The sequence below is a fragment of the Chelmon rostratus genome, chromosome 17 (genome assembly GCF_017976325.1).
Source record: "Chelmon rostratus isolate fCheRos1 chromosome 17, fCheRos1.pri, whole genome shotgun sequence".
Classification (NCBI taxonomy): domain Eukaryota; kingdom Metazoa; phylum Chordata; class Actinopteri; order Chaetodontiformes; family Chaetodontidae; genus Chelmon; species Chelmon rostratus.
The window spans coordinates 12049673-12073800 of NC_055674.1; the positions used below are offsets into that span (position 1 = coordinate 12049673).

General features: G+C 41.7%; 1 protein-coding gene and 1 long non-coding RNA gene across 3 annotated transcripts; one reads left to right on the forward strand and one right to left on the reverse strand.

Annotated features, from left to right (window-relative positions):
• Positions 1–1137: 1137 nt before the first annotated feature.
• On the reverse strand, positions 1138–2102 carry LOC121621471. The gene is made up of 4 exons (XR_006007628.1): positions 1896–2102; positions 1690–1802; positions 1455–1510; positions 1138–1278 (listed from the first exon to the last, which is right to left on the reverse strand). It is a non-coding gene; the product is annotated as an uncharacterized LOC121621471 (long non-coding RNA).
• Positions 2103–2258: 156 nt separating this feature from the next.
• Positions 2259–23706, forward strand: ern1 (endoplasmic reticulum to nucleus signaling 1). Of its 2 annotated transcripts, none has more exons than XM_041957163.1 (22): positions 2259–2500; positions 8866–8986; positions 12055–12088; positions 12223–12295; positions 12490–12562; positions 13493–13615; positions 14150–14251; positions 14334–14592; positions 15200–15278; positions 15848–16007; positions 16403–16518; positions 16614–16805; positions 16994–17258; positions 17381–17471; positions 17570–17759; positions 18088–18187; positions 18325–18524; positions 19361–19508; positions 19667–19794; positions 20340–20463; positions 21072–21139; positions 21222–23706. In XM_041957163.1, the coding sequence occupies exons 1-22, from the start codon at positions 2423–2425 to the stop codon at positions 21786–21788; spliced, it is 3291 nt and encodes a 1096-aa protein (XP_041813097.1). In that variant the 5' UTR covers positions 2259–2422; the 3' UTR covers positions 21789–23706. The 2 variants fall into 2 exon arrangements, with proteins under 2 accessions (XP_041813097.1, XP_041813098.1); XM_041957164.1 differs by having other exon boundaries at positions 17009–17258.
• Positions 23707–24128: the final 422 nt, after the last annotated feature.

The window sequence follows — 24128 nt, forward strand, 5'->3', positions numbered from 1 at the left end:
TTTTTTGGGGGGGGGGGGGGGGGGGCAGCAGGAGACAGGGGCCCTTTGTGACCATGGTAACACATGTTTTAGATGAAAAGAGTGGGAAACATACCCGCTCTTCCTGGTTTATGTGAATAAAGAACATACTGGATATTAGCCATATTATTTAATGTCATCAGCAGACATCCAGCTTATGAATGCTCTTTTTTTGTTGAATTATTTATTGATTTGCTGTTCTTTCTGTACTGTACACATTTGAGGAGTAACACCAAAACTAGAACAGTAACTCTGTAATCTGCCAAGACAAACAGCTGCTTTAGAGGCAACTATTATTTCATGTTTTACGTTCATTGTGTGTGTTGGCAAAGTGTACGAGGCAGAAAGTGCCTTTAAAGTAATCAAACATTCCTCCTTAGTGAGCCGCCACATTTGTTGCATCAGTCGGAGATGGAGAGAAAAATGTCTTTGTGCCATTACTGTCTGTTCAGACATGCTGTTTCGTTTTCACAGGTTTTCGGTGTTGTTCATTTGCACAGTGTTGAAAACATGGAAACATTGCTGTTGTGTTCAGTGATGTCACAGAATGTTCTGGTTCTGATCGTTGTGGATCAATAAAACCTTTTGCTTGGAAAGAAGGTGTGCATCTTTGTGGCTGCATGCAATTTCCCACAGGGGATCAATTAAGTACTCTATCCATCCATCTATAACAAAAGGAGGAATCTTAGAAGACATAGCCAAGTTCTCATTAAAAGGCATCCGTTCATGCAGGTCACATTTCTTTACTTTTGTAAATCATGTTTGTGGCTGCAATGCTTTTTTTCATAATTGATCATAATCTGCAGATGTTGATGTGAACTGCATTTAGATTCTAGATAGATGGATAAGACTTTATTAATCACCAGCTGGGGAAATTCTGGGTCTTCTGTGTCTTGCTTTAAAAGAGAGACTTGGTGAGATTGCCAAGAAACTCCAGTTATGACAGGACATGACATGATCTTGCACTACTCTTGACCTGTGTGAACAGCCAAGGAAAAGGCTGTTCAGGTTCAAAGCACAGTGCCTAAATATCAATTCACCAAAACATGCATAATGAGGTAAAGAATGAAATGAACAATAGTGTTTGCTGACAAATGCTTTATTCATTCAGGACATTTGTTGCATCCTAAAGTGTAAAAATAAATCTATTTGTGAATCTCCTGGTTCAAAGGTACATAAACAGCAAACCCATAAGAAGCATGGCGTCACCTTGTATTTTACCAGTCCAGCATGTCCGTTCCTTCATTATCGGTCAAATGTCTGCGGAAGAAAACAACCTTGATTGAGCTCAGTTATGCATTGATTCAATCCATTAATCCACTGGATGTGGGTTATGTCAGATTTAAATAGTCTTCAATATTAATCAGAAGTCTAACGCATCATGATCATCATTCATAACCACTATAATACAGTTCCTGCTCACTTAAGATACTTACTATCATATATTGCTAACCCAGGTATCCGTGCACGCCACAACCTATTTCCTGCAATCCTGCAAAGAAAAAATGTCTGAGTGAATTTGATCATTGAAACACAGAACAAACTGGTGTCTCTGGGTCAAGTCAGATTGAATATGTTGACTTCATTTGCACATCAGAAGTCTAACGCACGAAAATCATCATTCATGAACCAAAAAAAAAAGATTAAAAGATTTTTCTATTAAGTACTCACAGTCATAAAATCAAACGAGTCCTGTCCGACCTTAATCTGAAAGTGCACCACCCTTCTGGCCACGTGTGGCTGTGCAATACCTCAAAAAACACTGCATCGAGCAGTGTTTTTTCCTGTGGACAGCACAGCATAATGCTAGTAAGAGGAAATTAACTTTTTGTATTTATCATTTTAATTTATTTAAAACATAATAATGATAAACTTACCTCCGCATTTCCACGCCGATGCGGCCTAGTCACACAAAGACAATATGATCTTAATGCTTTATCAAATTAGTAGTACTTTCTTCTGCAAACCCATGTCATGTATCATAATACATAGTCGAAAACATACAGCTATTACACTTTTCATGTTAAACCCAAGTATTTCGAGTCGGGCTAGTCTGGCTAGAGAGAGCATGCTTTCAAGGGATGTACTTGTGCAGAGATTGTACCCCGGAAGCAGTTTATACCACATCCGGTGTCTGTGGGCCATTTCTCATTGGCTCACACTGACTCCATATCTCCCCTCCTCCACTCCTGTGCATATCTCTATCCCAAAGTCCAGCCCCTACGAGTTTCATTTCAGGAAGAGGCGCATCTAACGTCGGATCCACCACAGCACGCTCAACGCCTTTAACGTAGCAGCGTTGTTAAAAAAAAATCAAACATCTGGCTGTTGACAAAAATCACGTTTTCTATGTAGTCAACGGCCGTCCGGACCAGCTGTCTATCCCGGTTTGAGACCAGAAAATATGGACTGGACAGTGAGCAGTCGGACCCGGCTGTGGTGCATTTTGGCGTTGCTTTGCTGCGCTGGTCACCCACAAAAGGTAAGAGGGGCTAACTGAATAAGCTAGCTTAAGTTATATGACATTAGCTCGGAGTGACCCGCTAAACTACGCTTTTCACTCAACGTTAGTGATTTTCTCCCTTCAGTCCCACAAACGTTGTAAATCCAAACGAAAATGCTTGTGATTCAGTAAACGTTGATTTCTGTCTGAATGCTGCGTGTTGTCCCGACATGACAGAAGTAAGCTAACATTAATGTTAGCTTGCTGGCTAAAAGCACTCGTTTTTAAGTAATATGTGCTTTAGAAACCCTATTATTAACTTAACCAACATTCAGTTAACACCGTAGGACACTTCTGATCTATCAGACCAGTGTTTAAGGAAACTTACTCTGTTAGGTCATGAAAATAGGATTTCCATCTTCTTTCTGAGGAACTTTAGCATCAGGGGAATTTTAACAAATATCTCTATTAGGAGACCATGAGAGGCCATGATTTGGCAAGACTGAACACAAGTCATTTGCTTACACATTAGCATCAGATCAGCCTTTAATCATTTAATATTACTTGGCCCTGCACAGTGTGTGGTGCAAATGTGATGGGTTGATGTGTTGGTGAAATTGGGGTCTTTGACATTTGGCTCACCAATAGATGACCGTAGACATTAATACTTTTTAAATTGGTGTTTCAAACAGATAACACGTTTAGATCAAACTGTAAGAATAGAAGCTAAAGGACAATTTTCACCAGTATCTCTCATCCACACTTGCTTTCGACTTTATGAAAGCCACCCCCTTCATTTGGTTGGATCTCTACAGCTGTCTGAAGTTAGCTGGACAGAGACGGTATGTGTGCTCTATCTGTAGTCTCTAATTTAAAAAGTTCCACACCAGAGCATGGCATTGTTACGCACGATGAATGTTTGTGGTTAGGCTGATTAAATCATCCACAACCTGTGGCAGGCCAGTACAAGATGACCACACAAACATCAATGTTTTTGTGCACATCGACATACAACATAATGTGGTATACAAACATAATGACTGTAAAGTACCAGTTACTTCACAAGGGAAGGCTGGAATAAAAATAAATATGGTTGTGATGTATTGTTTACTAAAGCAACTTGTAAACAGAGAATGGATAGTATTAGTGTTTGTCACAAAAGGGAGCTAGTGGACTTGCTTTAACTGAGCCAGATCCCCAGAAAATCTCCAGGCAGAGACATTAGCTACCAAGCTAGTAAACCACTAAGGCTAAGCAGCAGATTAAAGTAGACTTTTAATCCCCTATCATGTCTCAGGTTCTTCTCCTAGCCTGTTACAGTCTGCTGGTGCAGCGGGTGTGACAAATGATGATAGGCTATCTATAGAGTGTGTGTTGTGTGTGTGTGTGTTGTGTGTTGTGTGTGAGAGAGAGAGACAAATAAAAGAGTGACAGAAAAGAAGACTAATCTCTTTTCACGCTCTTCTTCACAGTTGGACTATTTTTAAGGACAGCTGATTTTCCATTGTAAGGAGCATGTGTCGGTTACTAAAATCTAACTATTTGTTTTAGCAGCCATTACTGTTTGTTTACTGATGCTTCTTCACACAGTTTACCAGCACTTTATCACAACATTAATATTCCTTGTAAGATTTAATATTTGCTTTATCAGGTGTAGTTTGTTCTACTGCTCTGTCACTATGACCATATTTTGTTTCTTTAAAGTTGTGCCTGTGTACACATTCAGATTGAACTAAGACAGGCTGATTAGCAAAAATGAAAAAGTTGTGATCTTAAAGTATCTTATCTTGAGAGTAGATATGCTTTGACTGAGTGTGCCTGAACGAGGGCCAACACGTGACATTCTCCCCACTGAAGCAAGACCACACAGAGTGCAGCTGATAGACAGTGTTGACTAGGAAGGTTGCTCAGATGTTTATGTAAATTTTAAAATGTGAAATACATTATAATTCAACTCTCCCATTGGTGTCTAAGACTGTGAAGAAAATAAAACATCCCCAAGCCTGTCATTTTTACAGGGAAACCTATAAAGACTGCTTTCATGTCGGACTTAAAGACTGATTGATAATTCGGCTCTTCTTAATTATATGTTGCTGACACTTCCTTATGTACAGTATATAAAGGGATTTCTTAATTGACTTTAAAAACATTTTTGATGGCTTGAAGCTGTTGCTTCACCACACTTCCCATGACAGGCTACAAAGTGTTAGATAAGTATTTCTTGGTTCCTGTGTTGGTTTTTTGTTTGCACCCAAGCAAGGTGCAAACAGGCTGCTTATTGCTGCAGACAGTTTCGTGGAAGGAGGGTGTTCTACTTTTCAACAGAACACGGGAACATTTGGTTTAGGCCCAATTAATACATGGGAGAGTTCAGGCCGGAAGATATCTTGTAGTAGAAGTCTCACATAGAAGAATAGTTTTCTGTCTGTTAAAGACACACTGTAGTGAGGCCTCTTAGTGTGATGACTCTTGCTGTCATTAGAATTTCTGATAAAAATCACCAATTGAATGTTTCCTCTTTTTTTAAACATTGTCACAGAAACTTCTTGCTCGAGTGACCCTGCTAAAGCTACAATACGTCTTTTATCCATGAAAGACTTAGTCAGATTCATCACAAATTTCAAAAATGAGTCATTACATTAGCCGTTTCATTACATTTGATTGCCATGTACTTACCTTGTTTTGGTGATTGAACTTTAGAAAGTCATAGGAATATAAACAAATGCAATGTAGTGAAGAAATCTTACCCGTTTCAAATAACACCAATACCAAACCTGTTTATATGCTGCCACCCTAGCAAGCAGGTTATGCCACTCTGTGAGTGAGCTGACTTACTAATGTTGGACGAGTTGACTCCTACCCAATTCAGTATAGGTAAAGGAAATTGTGCCCTTCAAGGTGGATGTGTCCCCCAACAGAAATAAACAAATGCAAAAGGAGATATCCTGACCAATAATTCTCTGGATGCAATCATGAACTGATGTCCAAAAGTCCTGTACTTTCACACAATACCACAGGACATGAGTTAACGTACGTTCATCAGGGCACTTCCCACTTTTATTCTTAACCCTATTGAATCTAGAGTGTGTTCAATACATTCTTAAATGTTGTCTTAAACTTATTGTGAATATCACGTGACATGTACTTTAAATTATGTAGGATACTGACCCATTCTTTTTCTCTAAATGCAATTCTGATATCTGTTTCCCATGCAGTTTTCAGGGAACCAGTGTAATTGAACAATAGTTCTGAATTGCATTTATAGTAAAGTGTCGGTGATGAACCCTCTCATAGAACCATGTACTTATCTTCAAATTCTGTGTTTGCCTCTCTCTCCTGCATGCATTTCTAAATGACCACGTACCAGCCTTTAAAGGTCAGATGATGAATGATGAAAATCTGTGTGCGCCTTTCACACACTCAGTAAGACAGCCAAACAGAACACTGAATCAGTGTTTCAGGTGACACCACCAATTCATCTGGCCTACCATTAACGTTGTCTGTCTGTTGTCTGTTGCAGTCACAAACCTTTATGAGAGGCTGTGCAGCAGTAACCGGCTGCCCAGTGTCTGCTTCTGACGTGTTACCACATTGTCATATGATGTTGATGCATCATAAAAGTTACACTCAAAAGTTTATTTTCTTTCAGGATGCAGGGCAGCCTTCACAGAGTGGCTGGGTGTCGTACATTCGTATGCCTCATCTACTTTCTGATGTTGCAGCATCTCTACATCTTACCTTCCTCTCCTCCCTGTGGTCCCCCCCCCCCATATGTGTCCAGTTTTTCTCATATAAAGAGGCCCCCTGTCTACTTCTGTCTGTACCCTAGTAATCCTCTTTCTTTGAAGACAAGTGATTGCTTTTTTACAAACTTGGCCCAGGTCCTCTAGTTTAAGCCATAACATCTCCAGCTATTGGTTGGTGATGCAATACTTCACTATCTATAAGAGATGAGAGTATCGAACAAAGGGATTATAATGCAGGTGTACTACTAAATTGCTTGTATACACTCAGCGGGGAAGCTGCCAATTACAGCCTGTCCTGTGTGCAGGTTGGTCTGGTATGCAAGACTCCAGGCTTACCATTACCAGTGATCTCATGAGCATTGTAGTCAGTGTCCCTTTAAGCATGTCTGGCCTCATTGCAGACAAGAAAGTGAAGACCTCAGAACTTGCCAAGACCCTGGTTTCTCCTAGTTCTCTAGTATTATGTAACTTGCTTACGCAACAACGACACATTTCTGTGTTACACAGAATGAGGAAATGAGAGGGAATGTCCCGACATTGAGCAAGTCTACGAGAAAAAAGGCTTTATTACAGCCATACATTTTAAACCTGACTGTCGAACATTCAGCAGTTGCTGAACAACAGCATCCATCCCAAACTAGGAGGCTAACAGATGTTAAAGTTATTTGCTTGTGAAACCAAGAACCCAGATAGAGGTTACAGGGGGGGGTGCAAAAACAAGTTGGTTATGATTCTGCTGCTCATGAGTTTACAGCCCAGTGGGAACAGTCACAGGTGCATAATATTGACACAATGCTTATATAGGATGTGAGACTACAGCCGGGGACCTGTAGGCAACTGTGAAACTTTCAGTTTGTGGGGTTGTTTTGGCATTGGTTTCTGTTTGGTCAGTTATAACCAGATAGTATTTTCCCATTTTAAGTTTAAGCAGAAGAACACGGAGAAAATGATGAGAGTTGTAAAATAACAGCTTGTCACTCTCAGATTGTTGTGCACTGGGTTTTTTTTCATATGACTTTGTCTTTGTAAGGAAATGCAAGCTGAGTGACTGAGCATGGTTTCATTGGCTCTCTATACCCCATACCCAGGCCTGACTTACTAGCTCTGATGGTTTGTTCAAGTCTGACTTAAGAGCACTTCACCCCCCATCTTCCTTATCTCCTAGTAGCTAAATGCTCAGGAGACCGTGGTAGTAATTCTACACTGGTAATATGCATTATATGTAGGAGCTATTTGCACTGCCCCCAGGGAGCTGTTCAGGGGGATTAGTCAGGGATGTTGATCAATACCACTGTGGTTCAGCAGGAGAATGAGGTCCATCTCAGCTGCTCCGCTTTTCAGGCCACCTCTGGTAAAGATGGGAGACTTGGTGGCATTCCCAGGTTTTCATTCCTACTGATACTGGGCCACTGAAAAGTGCTGATGCCCTCCTCAACTCTTTCGGTTCAGAAAGCGCACGGGTCCGAGTTGCATATAATGTTGAAGAACCGTTTCTACCAAAGTGTACAGGCTGGTCAGGCTGAGTTCATACAGTCCTCTCGGGTTTGGTAGGAAGTCAGAGTTCTTGAACACCCCCACTGGCCCTCTTCCTGCACATTGGTGCCAAAAACCATAAGAAGCCCACAGCTTGGTTATCAGGAGCAGCGTTTTTAGAATTCCATAGTGGGTGAGTGGAGAACACATCACCCACAGTGTTGTTAATTCTGGCATAAGCCAAGTCATGAGGCTGGGTCATTTCGCTGCTGTTGTGGTTTAGGGTTCAGATGTTTCCACTGGATTTGATGCATCTTCTTTTGCTTTTCCCTTCTCTTGATTTTCCTTTGTTATATCACTGATGACTGTCATTGTACTGCCCATTTGTTATACACTGTCTGTCATATTATGAACCAATCCAAGTGTTCCCTTGTTTGTTCATGTCCCCCGTACTTCTGAGTGGGAGTGAAAGGTTCTGGAAAGGAGGGCTCTCATATGGCCTGTCTGCCCACTATTCATCTGGCCAGAGAGGAACTGAAGCACTGTCTTCACTCAGTTCATTATGAAATCTATTAAAAAGAGCAAAACCGACCTTATAAGGTGTGCTGGGTGGTAGCATAAGTGTCATGCTAAAGTTTAGACCATGCACGCATGCTCAGCCCAATGCCCAGTTTGTTTACCATCTAGAACATAGCAACCCAAGCCAATCAGTCCCCTCCTACAGCTGTCATTCTAACTTATTGATTTTAAGTCAGCTGATTTGTAATCATGCAACCCTCCATCCCCACCCCCTTCCAGTAAAGGGGTACCGGAGTGATGATGAAAACAGGCCTCTCTTTTCTACTAGACAAAAGATCATCTTCTGCCGGATTTCATGGTTTAAATAATTTAATTAGCATGGTGTAATTTCATTATGTTGCTAATGTTTGGTCCAGGTGTGTGTGAGGAACAAGAAATGTTTGAGTGGTTAGTGGCTGAAGTCATTATTCACAGCCTCAATGCAGGAGCACAACATTTTGACCTAACCCGTGGACTTAAGTAGGAACATGCATGCTGACACATGCCTGCCTGCTAATTTCTGAGTTTAGTATGCTATCACTTTTATTCACATGCATTATAAATGTGATATTTTAGTCCTGAGTAGAGGTGTTAATTACCTTCATTTTTTGTGTTTTGTTTCCATAGGGGTTTTGCAGTGCAAGCACAGTTTCCCTTCCTGAAAGCCTGCTCTTTGTGTCCACCTTGGATGGAAACCTCCACGCTGTTAGCAAGAAGTCAGGCTCTATAAAATGGACTCTGAAAGAAGGTAAGAAGAGAGGAACAAATTCAAGTAAAGTTTTGGTTTGTAAGCCTGTTTCTCAAGGCACAATTCCTTATTCGGGTTACATTTACAAAAACAGTGCTTTTGTGCGTTGCCACAGAAATCACAGTGTTGTGTTTTGGACCACTATGAAGTGATTTTTGCTTTTGGTCTTTTCAGTGTTAATTTATATCATGAAGGGTATAGTAGAACACAACAATAAGACTGTAATTAACAGAAGAATTTAACAAAGTGGTCGCAGGATGAGTGTGATACTTTGATGCCATATCTCATAAACTTTGAGTATGCATGGCTGGAACTGCTTTTCATTGGCGAATGTTGATGATGATGATGCTACTTGCAGCTGGTTCTCCAGGTTTGGGTCAGTCAGTCTTGAGATGAACCAAGTCTTTGCAAGAGTCAGATTTGAAAAGAACTGCTCGCGGTAGTAGGTCGTTGCTTTGCTGTTGAATAATTTCATGTTGTAGGTTGTCTTGCACGTCAGCTGGTTCCACATTAAACAGTATAGCAAATATGTTCAGTTCCTTTTGTTTACTTTTCATGTGCTGAAACCTCCCATCAAACACCTGAAGGGGTTTTTACACTCACCAGCATATTCAGACGTTGCAGCAGGCTTTTGTTTTTTTTTTCGTTTGAAAGCAGAGAGCTGAGAAGCTGGCTAGAGCTATAGGCTCAGCTCTAAGAGCTACTTGCTGTCACTGAGTTTCCATATCAGGTTTTCCCTTGATCTCTATGTGTTATTCCAGGCAAACTCACATTTTGGAACGATTTGAACTTGGTCTGGTGCAAGCAGCTCCACAGCAGGAATGAAGCACTCCTTCATAAATTCTTCTTCTGAATGACGTGTCAGTTTCTTAGCTATTAGCTCGCTCAATGCAGAACTTGCCTGCATGACACTGCCTCTGTCAGACTGTGGTCTTGTGAGTTGCTTGTTGAGCACCCTAACTCTGCTGAAGAGTACTAAGTTTATCAAAGTGCATCTGTCCATGCAGCTCACCCAGTTTAGCATATTTGACACTTAAATTTACTTATTTAATCATGTTGGCTTGCCTTGTACATCTACAGAAAATAATCTTTTGTCTGTTTCTCTTGGAAAGTGTGACAGAATATGTACTTCTACTTTTGTGTTCTTAACAGTTGCCATGATGTCATGAATTGCCTCCAGAGCCAGATCAGACAGTTTTGTATGTGGCCTGGAGGTGAGAGGTTCCCCACCCCTGGTTTAAACAAAAGGATCTGAGTGCATTGCCACTCCTAATAGTAGACAAGAAGTCTAATCATGTTTGTATGTTTACCTGAATAATTTTTGTGAGCATGGCAATAAAACAGGCCAGTAGTGTCAATTATAACCATTTTTTTAATCTACAACTTTATCTGTAATTAATTTGGTCAAAGAATACTGATTGGGATTTTTTTAATGTTATTATTGATATGTAGGAAGTGTTTTCTGGGATTAAGCCAAAGAAAATGCTGTGAGATGTTCTGTTAGGCATGGAAACTGGGTAATTATTAACTGAGAGAGGGGCAAATATAGCCTGCAATCAAGGTCAGAGTGGGCAAGGGTAAGCAACTTTGCTGTAGTATCACCTGCACACACAGCATGTACTATGATTAACATGGTAATGTAAGCACGTGTAGGGTTATTGGAAAACATGTCTTGAAAAAAAAGACATTGTTGTTTTTTTATCTTTCTTAGAATAAGAGTTATACCAGTAGTATGACAGTTGAAGACTTTTCCTGTTCTAAACATATTTCCTCTCATTTGTATTTTGTCACAAGATTTTATTAGATAGTAAAACTACTGTGGTTTGAACCTACGAGTCCTGGTTAGGTCCACCTAATACCAATGTCATTAATAACCAGAGGCTGCTTCCTCCGCTTCATCTGTTTTTCTGGAAGAGCTGTTGAATATAAATTTGACCAGTTCTGTACCAGGCTCTGCACACACCTGTTGTGCTCCAGTCAGGCAACCGTACACCCACGTAATGAGGGGGAAGCAGAAATCTTTTTCCCTGAAGACTACTCGGCCCATATGTATACCCTCTCACTGTTTGCTTGTCACCGTTGACATTGTGAACATGTATTTGTATGCCAGCCAGCCAGAGTTGCTGTCTTTCTGTGCAACACACAGTACCGTTGTTTTCTCATCCCCAATCTGGAATTACACATAATGAATGAAGTTGTTTCTTGAGCAAGTGTCATTGACCAGCTCCAGGTAATCCTACGCCTCCCCCCTGCTATTGTCGACCCCTTCAGGCACCTCCACAGAGATCAGCACCACCTGGTCCACGCCCTGTATGTTCACACTGTAGAGAGGTGTGTGTTTGTCTAGTAGCAGTTGAGGTTTGGGCTTCACTCTTGTGCTCTTGTCTTAAAGAGCTATTGCAGTGTCTTAAACACCTACAAGGAATGTCATTTTCAGTTAATTTTGCCTTTTAATTGTCCAACATCCATTAACTAGTAACTAACCAGTTAATTTTGAGCTGAGCAGCACACTGTACTGCATCTCCTAGGCAGCAATGATGAAGTGCCCTCTACTACACTAATTAGCAGCATAATGGTCTCTATCATTCAGCACACAGACTGCATCACAACATGCAAAAATACAGTTCTACAAAATCTGTTTCATTTTTCTCCAGATTCTTCTTTATGTTTTCCTTTTTGACCGTTTTAAATTTTCCATGTTTTATGACTTAAACACATTTGTAATCAGAAAGAGTGACTAATCATGTTGTGGATTAATACAATTTTAACAATTCAGTAAGAAAATATTTAAAATTTAATAGACACAACTTTTTATTTCTTTTTTGTTCCCATCACTGGTTTAACGTGCTTGACTTCTTCATGGAAAACTGTTTGCAGACATGATTGTTTGCCTTGCCTGTTTGCCCAAGGGGAATTCGTTTTCATTTGGACTTTGTGTTCTGTGTGGTTGAATGTCACCGATGTTCATGTCATTCTCTTACTCAATAGCTACTGGCCATGCGTTCCATTGTTGGTTAATATTCTTGTCAGTCCTGAATTGCATCTTGTCTCCCTTTTCCTCCTCACAGATCCAGTTCTTCAGGTCCCCACACATGTGGCAGAGTACGTACCTTTGAGTTGTTTTTCTGCATGGGTGTATGTGTATACATCCTTGTGTACTGTGCCTGTCTGTAACAAAAGATGGTGAATGGAAATGGTCTAGAGATGTAACAAATCTTCTTAAATCTTTACTATAGACCAGCCTTTCTGCCTGACCCCAATGACGGCAGCCTATACTCTCTGGGAGGAAAGAACAACGAAGGCCTCACAGTAAGAGGAAATCATTTTATCACAAACCGTAATCTCCCCGTAAGAAATACCGCAAAGACACCTGTTCTCTAAAAAAAAATACCCCGTCACTCTGAAGTTGCAGCTGTGGTAGTGCAACATGTTGCACATATGCTGTCCCAGCACAGAGCATGTTATGCTAATCTAATGTTCATTCATTCATTTTGCTCAAACAGAAATTACCGTTCACTATCCCTGAGTTGGTCCAAGCTTCTCCCTGTCGCAGCTCTGATGGAGTCCTTTACATGGGTAAGGCTAACTCTCAAATAGAGATTATAATATGCCTTTTCAATAAACACATTGTTCTGTAGTTCCCTTTTCCACTCACACGTTCAGTCCATGTCCCCGTGTGTCTGCTCACATAAATGAGCTGGTCTTATCTGGCTTAAACCAAATATCTTACAGTACCTTTCAGCTCCACTCAACCTGCGGTCACAGCCTGTGCTCTTTTGAATTTACAACAGTTAACAGACGAGAGGTAGCAACTGTCTTTGTCTTTGTTTAAAGGGAAGCAGGTGACATTTGCCGCCCCATAGTCATTATCAGCAAAGCTTTTGTTTTCATTCAACTGAAGCTGCTGCTGGCACAAAGCATGTTGGAGTTGCAAAGGTCTGAAAGTACCACAGACTTGAATTCTCACTCTCTAAATCTGTTCGTATGTGTAACTTTTTTTTTTTGGCCAAGAAGAGTTTGCAGGAATTATCAGGTAAAACTGTCCTCCTTCAACATCTAGATTCTCTGAATTGAAGAGGTTATTTTCTTAGTCATCAGTTCTGCATTATTCTATAATAACCCGTGGTTAGGTTTTTACTGCCACTCCCCGCAAAGACAAAATGCCGGTACAAAGAGGCGTGATGGGTTGGTAGTTCAGTGATAAATGGTAACACACATCACTGTCAAGATTAAATGGCTGCATGTTATTCTGCTTGACTAGCCTTCCACCAGTGCACCTTCTGGTCATTTTTACAATTTCATGTCAATTGTCAACTCAGTTGTCTTTAGATAGGCCAAAATCACAAATTTGCCTCATTAACCTTTAGACCCTCGATTTCATAAAAGAAACACACCACAGAAAGCCCATTTACGGAGCCTGTGTTGTGCATTTTCCTCGGGCAACGTGAATGCTGGCAGAGGTAGATAATTTTGCCTGTGTGTGTTTGGGTATGTGCTTGTGTACAGGCAAGAAGCAGGACTTGTGGTATGTGGTGGACCTGTTGACTGGTGAGAAACAGCAGACCCTGACTTCCTCCTTTGCTGAGATGCTGTGTCCCTCTTCATCTCTTCTCTATCTGGGACGCACAGGTAAAAACACAACCAGTCCTAACCTGGGGAGCCTTATCCTAGTCGCATCAGCATTGCAGCAATCAATTACTGATTTAATCTGGCTAATCAACAGGCCTATTTGTTTTGCATGTTCTTACCAAAAGGTGTTGGCGAACCCTTATTTACCTACTGCTCATCTCTACTGCTATCCCCGCCCTCGCCTTAACAAGATCAGCCCCTAGTCTGTCCCTGCAGTTTTTAAGGCTGGGGTGGTAATTGTAGACAAGGACATAATGTATAAGAGCCCTCCAAATAGAATACTATAAATCCTTAACTTGGTGTCAAGTCAGCACTCACTTTGTCATCCAACATCATATGTGCTGGATGTTGCTTCACCATGTCTCTACATTTTCCACCCTGTGAATCCCATTTTTTGAAGCAAAGGAAATTCAACACTGCTTTGCACTTACACCCAGAAATGGATACTCAGTGCCTGGCTTTTGTGTATGTTACATAAGGAAAGGATTTTTTTTTCCTGTGTGAATATTCCCTTCTTGTCCTTCTCCCTGTTAGAGTATACCATCACAATGTATGACACCAAAAGCAGGGAACTGCGCTGGAATGCCACCTATTCTGACTACGCCTCCACTCTTCCTGATGACGACACCAAATACAGTAAGACTCTTGGACATGTCTGTTCTTTAGTTTTGTTTAGATTCAAGATCCAGTCACTTGTCTGCTCTTTGGTTCCCCACAGAGATGGGTCATTTTGTGTCCAACGGTGACGGCCTTGTGGTGACTGTGGACAGCGAATCAGGGGACGTTCAGTGGGTGCAGAACTATAACTCACCGGTGGTGGCCATGTATATCTGGCAACGCGAGGGCCTCCGCAAAGTTGCCCACACTAATGTGGCCGTGGAAACCCTGCGTTACCTCACCTTCATGTCTGGAGAGGCTGGCCGCATCACCCAGTGGAAATATCCATTTCCCAAAGAGAAGCCTCAAAACAAGTTCATGTAAGCAGACTGAGTGAAATGACTGACTGATCTCGACTTTTTGTCCACTTTCGTAGCCTTTTACTTGTATTATTGTTACAACTACAGTTTTAAAAAATGATTAATTTGGTTTTTGAATTCTGTCATAACACCATTCAGAGAACAAACATTGGCCAAACACTCTTTTAAACATGTTGGAACCTTCTGCCTATTAATCATGGGGGCCTAAATTACTGTAAAGGTGAAATCAGCATAAAGTTTTGTAAGATGTGAGATTGCTTAATGTTGGGATGGAGTCTAGACATGTAATAACTAACATGTGGCTGCCAGCAAGCCTGGTTTCAGCACTGGTTTCACACTGCAGTACTTGATTTATTTTTATATATTGTGTTCACACCTGCTTTGCTGGAAAGGACAAATGGGTCTTTCAGTGGTTGATTTCTGTTCACATATTTATAGAGATTACTGAGAACTCTACATTTTGAATGTGTAATGATATACGCACTCCAGATGTGATCTCAAGATTGTATTCTGTCACACTTATATTTAGCATGAAATGTGGACGGTGTAGTGTACTTCTAAAAGTAAGCAGGCAGTTGTTTTACTGTCCTTTTTTTTCCTTTTTCAGGGCCACTTTGTATGTGGGCAAATACTCCACCAGCCTGTATGCCTCTCCCTCCCTGGTGCATGATGGAGTCACTGTGGTGGTGAGTGGCTGTTACATGTATGCCAGTGAGATTGCATGAAGACATCCTGTCCCAGTTTTGTCTTAGCTTGCCCCGGCTTAAGTCACTTTGCCTCACTGGCCCGTCTCCATCAAATAGTACAATCCCAAATTCAAAAAAGTTGGGATGCTGTGTAAAACATAAATAAAACTGAGTGTGATAACTTTGCTAATCGTTTTTGACATCTATTCAATTACAGTACAAAGACAATATATTTCATGTTTTACCTCATTAGCCCCATTGATTTTTGTAAGTATCTCCCTATTCTGAAGTTGATGTATCAACACCCTTCAAACAAGTTGGTACAGGAGCAACAAAAGACTGGGAAAGTTGTGGAACGCTCCAAAAACACCTGTTAGGAACATTTGCAAATGATTGCATTCTGTTTTTATGTTTTACACAGCAACCCACCTTTTTATTAAATCGGGGTTGTAATTCACTGTTACAAGAAAATCATCAGAGTTTTTTCTGATGTACTCCTGTGAGGCATCTGACAGGAAATTCATCTGAATTTCTTAAACGTTTGTGTGTGTTCATGTGTGTACAAACAGCCTCGTGGTAGCACCTTCCCCATGCTGGAGGGTCCTGACAGCAAGGAGACTGAAGAGGACAAGGAGTGTGTCATCACACCCAGCACCAGTGTCAAGTTCAATGCCGCGCTCCGAGAGCGAAACCGTATCAACTTCATGAGGAACTACCTGCTCCTCATAGGTACTACATCAGTATATAATACACAAAGTAATATCTGGTCTAAACTACTCACTCTGATTAGTGTGACCTTTCTTGGTACAGTGAGGGAGAGGGTTTCAGGGCCACCACCAAAAAATGAAGAAGTCTGTTTCACAAAGGGTTCATGCGCAGGGCCACTCAGTACTGTTCACCACATTTTGAAGTCCAGGGCCTTGACTTGTCCACTGCGCTTTGAGCGACTGTTGTGCTGAGACTGCCCTCTGCTGGATGATAAAATGAATCATGTGAATATAGATTTATCTGCATTATACAGCATCTGCATGTCACAGCTGAAATCTGTGTTTGCTTTCAGTTACTTGCTGTGATTTTGATGATAATGTTGATGATTAAAAGGTTCACTAATTTCTGCATTTAAGGTCATCATGAGACGCCCCCTGAAGCTCACACCAAGATCCTGGCGAAGTTCCCAGACAGCTTCCCTCGCAATCAGGGCAACGTCATCCCGCCTACTACGGACAAGAAAGTTGAGGAGGTGTGTGCTGTATGACATATTTTGTTTAGAGGATTTTTCAGGTATCAAATCATCTGTGCAGCTTTCCTCACTCTGTTTTTCCCACCATGCTGTAGAAGGTGAATGATAGTGGTATGGACGATGGCCCACCTCCTTTGCAAGAAACATCTATCGAAGAACCTGGTACCAGTGCTCGCACTGTGCGTCCAGAGGCCCCTGTGGACACTATGCTCAAAGACATGGCCACCATCATATTCTCCACTTTCCTCCTGGCTGGCTGGGTGGCCTTTGTAATTACCTACCCAAAAGTAAGTCAAACAACACCACCTAGTGGACTGTTGAGTGCCTGCAACTACTGAGTGATGACAGAAAATCATTCATATGCCGAAACAAGACTATTAATGTCAAATTTGCTAGTGGATTCGGTAGAGTGCTCACAGAACACTCTGTGGTATCCAAGTGTGGGACTTATACAGAGTTTCCTCACTCACCACAGAGTGTTCACAAACAGCAGCAGCTGCAGCACCAGGAGTTCCAGAGGCAGATGGAGGAGAGGCTGGAGCTCCTCCAGAGACAGCAGCCGTTCCCCCCTGCAGACGTGGGCCTTGGCTTAGTCCCAGAAAGCGACTATCTGGAGGTGGCCCGCACTCGCTCTGAATGCTCAGACCACAGCAGCCCCAACATCACCCCCCGTGCCTCCAACCACTCCAACTTGTCCGTGTCTGAGCTGGGAAGCTCTGCCAATGAGCACGAAGATGGTGGTAAGGATGGAGCCATTAAAGATTACATGCTACTTTGTTGGTGCTTGGTCAACACTTGAGTAACAGTTTTAGCCCAGTTTTCACTGTCTGAAATTATGTATTTGAATATTGTCTTTTTTCAGAGGAGGACTCTAATACTGTCAGAGTGGGCAACATAGCTTTCCGTCCCAAAGAGGTCTTGGGTCATGGTGCTGAGGGCACCATTGTGTACAGGTAAGTCTGAACAACCAGTCAACATGTATTCATGATGTTTAATTTGTAAAATACTGAAGAAATTTAACAAAGTTGTATTTCCATTGATTCTCCACAAGGGGTCAGTTTGACAACCGTCCAGTGGCAGTGAAGAGGATTCTCCCGGAGTGCTTCAGCTTTGCAGACCGCGAAGTCCAGCTGCTGAGGGAGTCAGACGAGCACCCAAACGTCATCCGCTACTTCTGCACCGAGAGGGACCGTCAGTTCCAGTACATCGCCATTGAGCTGTGTGCTGCCTCACTTCAGGAGGTAATGAATGCCTTAATAGATCCCTGAAGCACCTGTTTGGAGTCTGGGAAAAGTAGAATCAATGTTGTGTGGTTCTGCTATTTGCAAAACTCAAGTACTTTGCTGATAGCAGCCCTGTTTTAATTGATGTTGCGTTAATGATGCAGTTGTACTATGAGTGTGAGTGCACCATGCCATTTTTAAAGGATTCGTCGTGATTGTGTCATTGAGCACAAAACTGCAAAAAAAGGACACCCCATGTTAAAACGAATATGATCCACCTCCTCAAACTATGAAAATGACACATCCTATTGTAATTATTGGACTACACTGTCTTTCATCTTTCTAGTATGTGGAGAGGAAGGATTTTGACCGTCATGGACTAGAGCCGGTTATCCTTCTTCAGCAGACCATGTCAGGACTGGCCCATCTGCACTCTCTCAACATAGGTATCCATCACTGAGTACAAAATCACTTTCTCATTCTCATTATTGTCTGCTTTTCTGTATTTTTCAAATACTACAGACACCCCTAAAGTAATGGACAGCTTATTTTTTCTCTTCTCACCTTCATGCTTGTCCTTCAGTCCACAGGGACCTGAAACCCCACAACATCCTGGTCTCCATGCCCAATGCCCACGGTCGGGTCCGGGCCATGATCTCCGACTTTGGGTTGTGTAAGAAGCTAGCAGTGGGCCGCCACAGTTTCAGTAGAAGGTCTGGGGTGCCGGGCACTGAGGGCTGGATCGCCCCCGAGGTTCTCAGTGAGGACTGCAAAGACAACCCGGTGAGTTAAGACACATAAGACAAATGTCAGCAATGCTGCACTGTAAGACTCTGACCTGTTGATAATAATTAACAGCTGCAGCTCGTGCTTGTTCATACTGGGCAGCTGAACAGATTGACTAAAATGCACACAAGAAGGCGCATTATAACACAACTCAAGCACTTTCACCACATGCTTAAATCCTGTATTCTCTGAAGCCGAGTACGCTCACACATCTGCAGTGATGAACACTCCTACAGCAGCAGTTGTTGCTTCAGTCTGAATCTGCAGTGAGAGGTTGCCTGAAGGCTGTGGAGAGAAGGACTTGCCCTCTAGCCTGTTCTGTGTCTTGTTCCGCTAATCAACACATTCGGTTGATGCCGTCACAAATGACCTCACGCGTTTTAAGTGTTTCCACTAACGTACTCTACTTCAGTTGAACAATGTCAGTGTACAGTTTTCATCCGATACAATAATTTTAGTCCATTTTTGCCGCAACTAACCAGGAAACCGTAATCCTCCAATACAGTGGATCTACATGTCATGGGAGGATCCTCCAGCTTTGGTCTCTCCATGTATGCCATTCGGATGGCAGTGACATTACATGAGCTTGGCTAACCTGGACGAAGCCAACTAGTATACTATAGCTGAAAACTTTCCTAGTAAAACTGTTAAATAGTCTATTTTGACAGTAATTGTAAAGGAAGAAAAGTTACATACTGAACGGAACATCCTTGAATGAATACACATACTGTTACACCCCCACTGTATACACACATTACTGCTGTTAAAATGTGTGTTTCATTGTATGCCACACTGTGACCTCCTCCATCCTCACTTTCTCTTGTGCCTTGTAGACCTGCACTGTGGATATCTTCTCTGCTGGCTGTGTGTTCTACTACGTGGTGTCTGAGGGAAGTCACCCTTTTGGCAAGTCTCTGCAGAGGCAAGCAAACATCCTACTGGGCACATACAGCCTCGACCATCTGCAGACTGATAAACACAGTGAGGACTAAACTTTTGTTTTCTATGTTCACATGGATTTTGAAATGATTTACAGTTTTTTTTGTATTAAGTTAAAAAAAGTATTTTTTAACTGTGTATGCTGTGTTATCATACCCTGTGAGCACATTGTCAAAACTAGCATGTCTGTCATTTAACAGGGGACATTGTAGCCAGAGATCTAATAGAGCAGATGCTGAGCGTGGAGCCACATAGGAGGCCTTCAGCCGAGAGTGTTCTCAAACACCCTTTCTTCTGGAGCCTGGAGAAGGAGCTGCAGTTCTTTCAGGTCAGCTTTTTTTTACCGATCTGACAGTTTCGCTGCTTATTGTATCACATGTTGTAGGCTGCCCCCGATGTGGTTTAAACCTCTGCTTACTCAAACCACATCTTAGCACAGTGCAGACAGCAAGTGTACTGTGCTGTGACAGACCAGTTTGTGCACACACACTCAAGTGATTTTGAAATTTGGAAAAATCCTCATCTATGTTTTATTTTTCATTAATAAACTTTTTTATAAGTGCAGCTAATACAGGCAAATCTTATTGTGCTTTTGGCAGTAGTGCCAGGTTGTCTGTACTGGACTGTATAAAGAGCTGATTATTTACAATGTCTACTCTAAATGGTTGTATGTATGTAAACCATCGTCTTTACTTTCAAAGAGTAGAACTTTATTAATGTATAATGGATTTGTCAGTCATAAGCAAATTGGACCCACTCACTTTTGCAAATAAAGAGTTTTTTGCATATACTAATGTTCTGAGAGAGAGTAACACTGCAGGCTGCCTGGCACATTAGTTGAAATTCACGGAAGTTTTTTGTGGTTGCTTGCAGGATGTGAGCGACAGAATAGAAAAGGAACCGCTGGACGGACCAATCGTGAGGCAGCTGGAGAGAGGAGGGAGGGCTGTTGTCAAGGGTGACTGGAGAGAACACATCACAGTGCCACTGCAGACAGGTATTTGACTGGCTAACATTTCATGTCAAATACAACCTCTAGTCTTGTTTCTTGTTTTGCGTCAAACTGATGGTTGAAGTGTAGCACTCCACAAACTGACTGAGATTATTCAAGTTAGAGAGGTAGTTGGAGAAATGCACGTCATATCTTCATAATTACACTGAATGATGTATCCTGTCACCACAAAATATTGCAGTGGTTGGTAAAATAAGCCTGCTCCTTCCAGTCTAACTTTAATGGCTTTTATCCTCAAATGCAAATAAAAAGATAAAATTCTTCACTGAAATAATTGTATCATAACTCACCACCTGCAGCTATTTCTAAAAACTGTGTGTATGCCTGGTCTGTATTCTGTGTGAGGTGACACATTCTTACATTCTTCTTTTATAAATGACTGTTTATGTTTGGGAAATGGCATATACATGGTTCATACATCTGGCTCTAGTTGTTGTTTTGCCCTCACTTATTTGTCCTTGTATTTCTAAAATTGCACTGGTAAGATTAACAAAAAACAGCAACATCATTTCAGGATTTCCTGTTTACTGCTTCCTTGTGGATCGCTCCGTGGCTGATGCATTGGATTTTATGTTTCTCCCTTTCTTTGGCAGATCTGCGGAAATTTCGCTCCTACAAGGGTGGGTCAGTCAGGGACCTGCTGCGTGCAATGAGAAACAAGGTAGGAATGAATTCTCATTTTTTTGTGTTTAAAAGAAACTGGTCTCTACTGTTTGACTAAACGTTTGACCTTCCTTCAACAGAAACACCATTACCGAGAGTTGCCTGCTGAGGTACAGGAGACTCTAGGCTCCATCCCTGATGACTTTGTCTCCTACTTCACTTCCCGCTTTCCCCACCTGCTGATGCACACGTACCTGGCCATGCGGACCTGTGCATCTGAGAGGCCATTCCTGCCTTATTACTCCACTGCAGAGCAGCTCGCAAAAACACAGGCCCAGTACACATATCTCGGGCCACAAAGACAAAATGAGCCATACACTCAACAGCTGCCAACAAACACATCATCACCCTCCTCACAACCCCAGGAACCTACCTGTTCTTCACAGCCTGTGCAGGTCTCTCACACAACACCTGCTGAATCAGTGCCCTCTGCATCACCACCTGAGCCTGTATCCTCACATTTGCCAGTTCAGACAGTGCAGCCAGCAGCGCCAGCACTGCCCACACAGACTGACTTACACAGTCAAACAGTGAACCCCACATTTGCCTCAGAATCCCATACAGATCTCCTCAGACAAGGAGAGTCCAGTCAGCCTGAGATACACACTCTGCCAGATCCCTCTACACTGGACAATGAACCAGTGTGAACTGGACCAGAGTCAGGTGGACCCAGCACAGACGGGAGCATTGCCTTCAAGAGTGGGCACCAAGTGGGACTCGGTTGTTGCGCCCTGAGCTGGTGAGGACCAGGCCTGCAGTGCCTGGGATCCACTGCCAGGTGCAACAGCTGCACCCTGAGTTAAGTGCCTTCTGCTCACCTGGGTTAAAATGTTCCCCAACAGACCCGTCCACAAGTCCGTCTCTGCCTCGAGGAAGTCGGACAGCCAAGAGGGTGTTGTTGGACATTCTCTTGTAGCTGGACTGAGTAAAGAGATTTTTTTATTTTATTTTATAACAGCATGCCCAAAAACGTGTTTGTCCCAAAAATATTTGGCCTCTATTGTGGGAAACATGTCTGGATGTTGTTGAACACTTGGGTAGTTTTATTGTGCAATGTTGTATTTCTCAGTGAGCCTGTTCACTGCACAGATACTATATGTATATTTTTGTATAGACTGATTCAGAATTTGGATCATTGATGATAAATCATTTAATGTGGCTGATGTGCCTTTTTTTTAAAATATATCACTGTGCTGAATGGGTACAGATCTTTAAAATTGACTATGCTAAATGTGCTTGATTCCAGTTAATGCTGCTAGACTGCTTCTCTTTTGTCAATCAAGACTATTGTGCTGACTTGGTGAAAGTGGACTGTTCCAAAGGGTGTTCAGGGTGGCATCTGAATACTGTAGGTAATTTTATTCTCATGTGATTATGTAGTCAAAGATGCGTTTAGAGGTCAGGCTGCAAAACTCTCATGTATGGTAACTTTTCATGGGTGTCACCGTGAAGTTAATGACTTTCACATTAAATTCTTTCTTTTTTTTTTAATACTAAGATTTTGAGTGTTGATTGAGATTGCTGCATCTGGAATATTTAACTACAGTCAGTGCCTAAAAGAAACAACTTACATTTAATAAATATTTTTTTACAGGTGCTCGAAGCAGCTGGTATGCCCTGGTTGTCTATGTCTATGACTGTCTTAGCTATTGCTACAGCTAAGGCTAGAGTAGCCTACAGTGAAACCTTTCTCTGGGTTTTGGAGCATTTCCAAACAAAAGCAGGAGTTTTAATACAAGCGAATGAAGCAGGCCTCTGCCACAAAGACTCAGCAAGGTAACACAGAGCCAGTGTGTGAGTCATTATGCCCTCTCCAAGGACCTGACATACATGTTAATATATCAAAAAACAGACTCGCACATCAGAATATAAACCGATGAATACGAGTGAACTTAAAATGCAATTTAGCCAGATGGTAACAATCAAAGATCCAACATCGTGGGAAATATGCTCTAGATGAGAAGATCAATATCAGTTTCATCTCTGCACATTCACTGCCCTTCTTCTTTTACTTCGCTTCAAAGGCTCTGTGGGCGTCCACCCTGTTGTGTAACTGCTTTCATGCTCACCTGATGTGTTTGCCTTCAACAGCAGCCCATAATAAGTGCAAGGCTTTTAAAGAGAATATGATTAACACTACAGTTGTCTTGCTAGTCACTGATAAGTAAATTTGAATGATTTCCTTTGGCGGCACAGACACTAAAAAATAAAAGTGAGCTTGTTGTGCCGTTTTGCATAATTCTGCATAACTTGCCTGCAGCATTAAAAGTTTAGTGAAGTTCAGTTTATCTTGGCTGTGTGGTATCCGCTGGAGGTGGCACTGGACCGTATGTACTTCAGATATTTATTTCAATTAGATGTATTACTGTGACAACTGTTTGTGTATGTTGTGTTGAATGTCTTCAACTATAAGGTCACAAAGCTATTTTCTTTTTTTCCTTCCCAATTTTTTTTTCATTAATCTCTTTCTGTTAATTTATTTCAATAAAGTCAAATCAATTGAAGCTGTCAGTTGGACTGATATCAGTCAACATAAAATGATAATTAAACAGTGTTTTATATGGAGTCTGGCATGGCTGTCTCTCAGTAGCACTTTTTGTGAAGTGAAAGTTAAGTGCAAGTGAAGTGAGGTGAAATGAAAGTGAAAGTGTGGAAGTTTCCACAGCAAGTTTGAAGAGATAAACCTGACTGTGAGCCACTTTACCACATATTCTGTGGTCAAGCTCAAGGTTCAAGGATCAACTTTATTTTCAATATACAACGCAGGATTGTCTTGTATATATTTTGTCGGACTCTTTAAAAAAAAAAATACCATTTTAAATGTCACAGTTGCTCCTCAGAAAACAGTCATATTGAAGTCATTTTTAGGGCAAGGCGACTTTGGCCTTTGACAAGTACAAATGTTGTGGGGCACCAAGACTAAAAATAATGACGCAGTAACAGTAAGTGATAATTTGATATTATGAAGATGAAACGATATACAATCA

Excerpts from the sequence above, each read along its gene's own strand:
- ern1 (XM_041957163.1), top strand. The coding sequence starts at position 2,423 with ATGGACTGGACAGTGAGCAGTCGGACCCGGCTGTGGTGCATTTTGGCG. Across the intron at positions 12,563-13,492 it reads TGATGGAGTCCTTTACATGG|GCAAGAAGCAGGACTTGTGG; the intron begins GTAAGGCTAACT and ends GCTTGTGTACAG. Across the intron at positions 18,188-18,324 it reads TCTGCACTCTCTCAACATAG|TCCACAGGGACCTGAAACCC; the intron begins GTATCCATCACT and ends CTTGTCCTTCAG.